Here is a 6,431-nt window from a genome sequence, read left to right as displayed (position 1 = left end):
CTTTGTTTTTTCTTTTTCTTGTATAACTTTTGTTTCAGCTCTATTACTGTCATAGTGATAGAGCTGACTTTTAATTTTTGAGTAAAAAAAAGATGGGTCATGCCCCATATGTGGAGATGTTACTGATTACATGAAGCATTTATTCAACCACTGCCATTTTGCATTGGCAATTTAGTGGTTTATTTCCTCAAGTTCTCCACCTGTCGAGGATGTTAAGTTTTGGATCTCGTCTTGGTTTAATCAGCAGCAGCCTCTCAGCATATGCAATTTAATTTCTTTTTAGTATTCTGGCACTTATGGAAGACTAGCAGGTGATGTACAGCTCATTCTGAATAAGCGGGCAGATCCGTTCTTTCTTTTTTTTGATCAGAGCAGATCCGTTCTTACGTGCCACTCAAATTAAGACTACGTAGTCTACGTTAACCCCAGTACGCAGGGCACATACTTCAGTAAGAGCATCATACTACTTGTCAGACCATTTCTTACTGTTTTTCATGAGTGGACTTTACAGTGGGAGTATTTTCGTTACTGAATATCAGGACTGTTTTATAGTAGTTTTTTTCGGATGCATCCGTTCCTAAAAACATCCATAGTTGAAGGTAGTGGATCAGTCCTCTGTGACAGCCAAAGAAACTACTGTGGAGCACGATGCTAGAGTCATCCTAGCAGAAGCAATGGTGTTTTCACCTAAATTTGGCAGGGTTCTTTCTGTGTCAGATAACCTTAATGCTTTAAATGGTTAATGTTGTTTGATGGGATGAGCACAATCTAGTTCAAGGCTGTATCTTGTTACTTTCTAATTGTATGTAAAGGAATGTAAATATAGCTGTCACTGTAGCTAGCTATGCTAGCAAGCAATGCTGGATGCTCCCCGTCACTAATCTCCTCAATGATCTCCCACAACGGGCACTGCTTGAATCAAGAGCAACAGAAAGTTCTGTAGTTCTGACCTTCCCACCCGTACTTGAATATGGCTGTACCATTGCTCGGTCAGACAAGATTTCGATTTCTTAGATGCCTATCTGGGTTGCACGGATGCTCCATTTTTTGAACCGTGTCCGCATCCGACTCGCGTCGGACACGGGACGCGCGTAGGACACTGACACGACGCATGTCCGACGCACTAATTTGCGCGTCTTGCACGCGTTTGATTTGGACACTCCGATGACTCGGGTTTGACGCGTTTTTTTTCTCATTTTCATTTAAACTTCTTCCTTCATTTTTACTATTATTAACTAGATGAAAAAAGACGAACATTTAGATCAATCATTTAGGTCTTTAATAGAACATTTAGATCAATCATTTAGGTCTTTAATAGTGCTTTGTAATTGGAAATGACACCACGTATATCCTTAGTTGGGCATGTGTTGTTCTAAGAATGCAATTTGATTGTGTCATATGTTTAACAATGATTGATTGCTTTATGTTTAACAGTGATTGATTGCTTGATCTTTGATGTGTATACAAACGACATCATTTTTTTCTTTTGAAATTTATACACATGTAGCATCATTTTCTAATTTTTAGTATCGAAACACTTGACTTTGTTGTATACTTACAGTTTTTTGAAAATTTTGTAGTGTCCGTGCAACCCAGATGCCTATGATTTCTTTCTAGAAAATTTGGGAATAGTGCAAAATGGTGAAAAATTGGGGATAGTGCAAAATGGTGAATGCAGCACCAAAGTGCAATTACAAATATATATATATATATTGCTTCTTTTAATCCCAATTACCCACCTGAACTCGTATACGTACTAAACAACTTCAGCAAATAGATCCAATTCATAAAAGAAATACAAGCCATTGCGTGTATATAGTAACCAAGTAAATTTTTACTTCCACAAAAAGTATATGTATATCCACTTTGGTCTATAGTAAACATTATATTTTCAAATCATAAGCAAGCCTCAATTAACTTCACAAACTATTAAATTACTAATTATTATAAGAGAAAAAAAGTCACTATTCACTTAAACACACCTCTATCTAATCAGGAAACAACATGCTTTAATGTATCTTTTTTGTCTTAAAAACGAATTAAAACATAATCTCAGCAACTGTTATGGGCTACCAAGAAACATTATGAGTTTATTCGAGTTCATAAACAACCCGGGATGTAAAAGAACAAAATATTAGTCTTCACTGTTCTAAAACTTAAAAAAAGTAGAACATGACATAAACTCGTTAACCGAAAATTAGACCCTCTCCCATTTCTATAAATCTCACTCTAATTGTCTTTTGTTTTTGCTGGAAGTGTTTGTTTTCAAAGAAGATAGTAATACCCAAGCACCAAAAGGATAAGAATTACCAAAGCAGCAGGAGCAGCCCATGTCCAGTATGGTGTTGCCTTCTTACGCTTTAGGATAACCTTAGGGAGAGAATCCTGACCACCTCTGGCCCGGTTTCTAGGCCTCACTGTGTTTTCCTTTTGTTCTTTGGTCTTTGTTTGGATTGGAGCTTCAACACTGACATTTGCATTTTCAGGTTCAACACTTCCCAAGTTTTCTGCTTCTGACTGCTCTTCAGAATCTGGAGTAACTCCTATCTTCTTCTTCGACTTCTTCTCACGATCCTACAAATAAAAAAAATAAAAAGATGATCCATAAATCTGAGATTGGAGAAGTACTTCGACTATTAGTAATGAGATGATGGACTAAAATGTTCATACCTTGAGTTTCTTTTCAGCTTCTTTTTGAGCCCGAATAGCTGCTTTAGCTGCTGCTTTCTCTGCCAACTTCTTCTTTCTCTCTAAAGCTGACTTAGCTTTGGCAATCTCCTCTTCCCTTTTAATCTCCTTCAGTTTTGCTTGATCAATTGCCTTCACGGGCTCCTTTTGTGGTTTTCCAATTGAGAAAATCTCCTCTTCTAGGTCTTCAATCTTTGTACTGATGACTGGTGCGGTTGATTTTTTCAGTTCTTCCTTTTGGACCTTGGTAACATGAGTTTTATCTTGCTGTGGGTGGGTCTTAGTTTCTTCCTTTGGCCGTTTTACAACAGGCTTCAATACCTCGCGTTCAACGGCTGCTGGTGGTTCTGAAACCAAAGGTTTTTCATCTGGATTTCTGATTCTTCCATCCTTGCTCAATTGTCGAGAATCAAGTGAAGACAGGATTCTTTTCTCATAATCATCCCTAAAAGCCTTGCTACTACTCCACCGGGACATGAATTTCTCAACCTAAAAGAACAGCAAAAGTAAAATGTGGATACATGTAAGAACTGGATAGAGTTTGCAAGGAAAAAGTCTGACCAACAAACCTCGGTAATACATAAATCTTCAAGGGCAGTTATATCCTTGTTTGCAGCAAATCCTCGAGCATTGTTCAGGAGTGATCGGTTTTGGTAAAAAGCTGAATTCTGATTTGACAAAAAACACCGTAAACAAAGACAAACTTCAAAAATGAAAAAAAGATCATCAAAAATATTGAAATGACAAAGCATAATTATATTATATTGGAGAAACACAATCCTATCACCCTCTACAAATATCAAATATAACACTTCAAGCACAAGCTGTTTCAAAGTTTGACTCAGGATATTTAGGATGTTAGTGCTATTTAATTTCAGGAGCCTCATGCTGGAAACACTTCAACAATAATACCACAGACTATCTTAAACAACTAGTTAATTTAACAATAAAAAATAAAGAGCAACAGATATCAGCGTACGAATTCTTTAAGCACCCAATTAGGATCACAAGGACTTACAAGTACAGATTTCTCAAACAGTGTAAAGACTAGAAAAACATTTTATATGGTAATCTAATTTACAATTATAGAAAGAGGTATGTATACTGATCTAGATGTATTCATATATCAAACCATGAGCACTGAAACAATGCCTGTGAATCACTTAATGAACTGCAATCCACCACATAAAAGAGAACAGAACGGACTAAATGAAGTGAGATGCAAAATTCTATCTTAATAAAGTATTCGAGATCTCTGAATCGAATGTAGAAATGCTATCATAAAGTAAAATTGGAATCAAATTTTTGCCAAAGAAAATGTCACAGATTATAATCAAATTGGGAAGGAGCATACCCCTCCTTCACGCTGATTTCTCAGTTCACGAATATGTTCAAACTGCTTATCTCTTGACTGGCTGAGAGCATCCAATTCCTCTTGTAATTTCTTAATATCTTGATCTATGGCCTTGATCTCATCATCCAATATCTTAATCTTTGCTGTAACGGCTTGTCTCTCTTTTTTTACTCCGTCCAAGTCACCACCAATAAGCTATAGTGGAAAATACATGCACTAATTAACATCCAACATCGGAAAGTCAGAAAAATAAAGTCCAGAAAAATAAATCACTGACTTACTTTGACTTGGTCCTGAATAGCATCCTTCTGACCTAACGAATCCTGAATCTTGGCTGTCATAACAGCATTAGCAATAACCTTGTCCCTTGACCCTTCAAGTACTTTAATTTCCTTTAGTATTTTTTTCTCCACGGCCAATGTGTTGCTCTCATGTTGGATCTGATAATTCAACTTGCGAATCTGTATTCAGAGGTAATTATCAATGAACAAGCTAGAAATACTAAAGAAGTGAAGTCGGTAAAACAGAAGGCAGTCATCCTAACACAACTCAGTTGCATGAAGCTTACAGCATCATTAAGCTCTTGTTCTGACGAGCATAAACCAGTACCCCTTTCGCGGTTTGTGCGAAACTGTCCCAGAGCCTCATGTAAAGGTTTCATTTCATTCCTCTTCTGATCAACAATTTCCCTATACTTTTGGTTCTCACCGATTAAAGGCTTCAATTGTGAAAACACATCCGCACGTTCGGTCTGCAACAAGAAACATAATGAGATTGAAATCTGTAAGTTTTAGTATGCCTAATCTACCCCTGGTCATATCGAAAACTCAAGCAAAGTTAATTCAATATCATTAACGGAATATATCACTAAATCAATGCTTTCTAACCGTTGCACGCCGATTTGTGTGTGGTAAATTAAATCAAACAATTACATACAATTAATGAGCAAGATGTAAATTTTATAATTTTAACGATAAATGAAATATCAGAATCAGTAGATGCATTTAAAACATACTCTTTTCGCCTTAATCGCTTCCAATATCTGAAAACGTGCATCATTCTTCCTACGTAGCTCTTTTTCAGCTTGATCAATTTTCATTTTCAGTTTTGGGTCATCCAAAGGCCGAACTCTTGGGAAATAGAAATAATGAATTTGCTTATTTTCAGGCCATTCATCAACAACATCCTTTGGCAAGTTGGTATCTTTAACCGGTGCTTCTTCTTTCACAGGTACATCATTTCCATGAGAACCAAATTTAATCGGCTCATCAAGTACTGGTCCCTGTTTCAGCTTTCCGTTTTCTTTCTCATGCACAAGAGTTTTCTTTTCTCCTTCAGTTACTTCCTTAGCATGAACATGAGCTACATCTCCTCCCATGATTTCAACACCCATAAAAACTTAGATTTCAGAAATAGACTACTGCAATCTCCGATCCTGATTCATAACACCGAGTATAACAAGATTAGTTCTTCCCTAACAACCTTTTTTTATCAGATTGGCTGATGAAAAGAAAAACCTTCACCTATCAAGAACAATAAAATAACCTTACAAGATAAACCCATTCTAACTAGAATTTCTCTAAGCACTATAAAACCTAACATGCAAGGAGCGGTATCAAAACTTTCAGAGAATTCTCATAGAATAATCAAAAAACTTACATAAAGCACACGGGATTCTTATCAATAATCAATTGAAATGAAAAACTACCTTTAACTCAACAACATCCAATCTTTAAAATAACTAGGATGAAAAACCTATCAAAAAATATCCATGTACAGATCCAAAAATGATATACTTGTAAAGAATCACAGCAATTGAAAATGAAGGTTTTCAAGATCTCTATAATCCCTTACCTTGAAATCGAAGACCCAAGCAGTCAATCTTTGGAGAAGAAGGAAAAATAGATCAGATCGACAGAAAAGAAAAAGATACTACAAAAATAACAAGAGAGAGAGAATAAGAGTTTATAACAGGACCTTGAGGGGTAAAGTAAAAATAGAACAAATAGATATTTTTTTTTGCAAGAAGTAGAAACGAGAAACGGGTATTTGACTAATTGAATCTACATTACAGGCCCCCTTATTAAAGAAAGAGAGAGGAAAATATAACTAATTTAGGAAGAGGATAAATTATGTGGGACCCAGTTAAATGGCTGACAAAATTTTAGGTAAAAACTCAAAAGAAAACGTGTACATTGAAGAGGGTTTATGTATAGTTCCCTTTTCACAGAACTGTCAATTTTGGCACATTAGTTCGATGATAACGAGGGGATTTTTTGTATTCTTCTTGATTATGCAATGAGACACATGTAGTTATCGGATACCAGATTTGGATAAATGAAATAGTTTTCATGTATAGCTTTTGTTTTTTTTGGATGGGTTTTTTTTT

At 35.9% G+C, this 6,431-nt stretch overlaps 1 protein-coding gene across 1 annotated transcript; it reads right to left on the bottom strand.

Moving 5' to 3' along the window:
* Positions 1-1,967: 1,967 nt before the first annotated feature.
* On the bottom strand, positions 1,968-6,050 carry LOC113307017 (proton pump-interactor 1-like). The gene is made up of 8 exons (XM_026555937.1): positions 5,897-6,050; positions 5,058-5,477; positions 4,611-4,793; positions 4,324-4,503; positions 4,043-4,237; positions 3,258-3,356; positions 2,671-3,177; positions 1,968-2,574 (listed from the first exon to the last, which is right to left on the bottom strand). Exons 2-8 carry the CDS (start codon positions 5,433-5,435, stop codon positions 2,266-2,268), a joined length of 1,851 nt encoding a protein of 616 aa, XP_026411722.1. The 5' UTR covers positions 5,436-5,477; positions 5,897-6,050; the 3' UTR covers positions 1,968-2,265.
* Positions 6,051-6,431: the final 381 nt, after the last annotated feature.

The sequence above is a fragment of the Papaver somniferum genome, chromosome 1, assembly GCF_003573695.1.
Source record: "Papaver somniferum cultivar HN1 chromosome 1, ASM357369v1, whole genome shotgun sequence".
In the NCBI taxonomy this organism is placed as follows: domain Eukaryota; kingdom Viridiplantae; phylum Streptophyta; class Magnoliopsida; order Ranunculales; family Papaveraceae; genus Papaver; species Papaver somniferum.
The sequence above is the reverse complement of the archived record's forward strand: the minus strand, read 5'-3'. Positions and strand labels throughout refer to the sequence as shown.

Coding starts and splice junctions, on each gene's coding strand:
- LOC113307017 (XM_026555937.1), bottom strand. CDS start 5,435: ATGGGTGTTGAAATCATGGGAGGAGATGTAGCTCATGTTCATGCTAAG. Junction 4,238..4,323: donor CTATTCAGGACCAAGTCAAA/GTAAGTCAGTGA, acceptor TTTCCACTATAG/CTTATTGGTGGTGACTTGGA. Junction 3,178..3,257: donor AAGATTTATGTATTACCGAG/GTTTGTTGGTCA, acceptor CTGTTCTTTTAG/GTTGAGAAATTCATGTCCCG.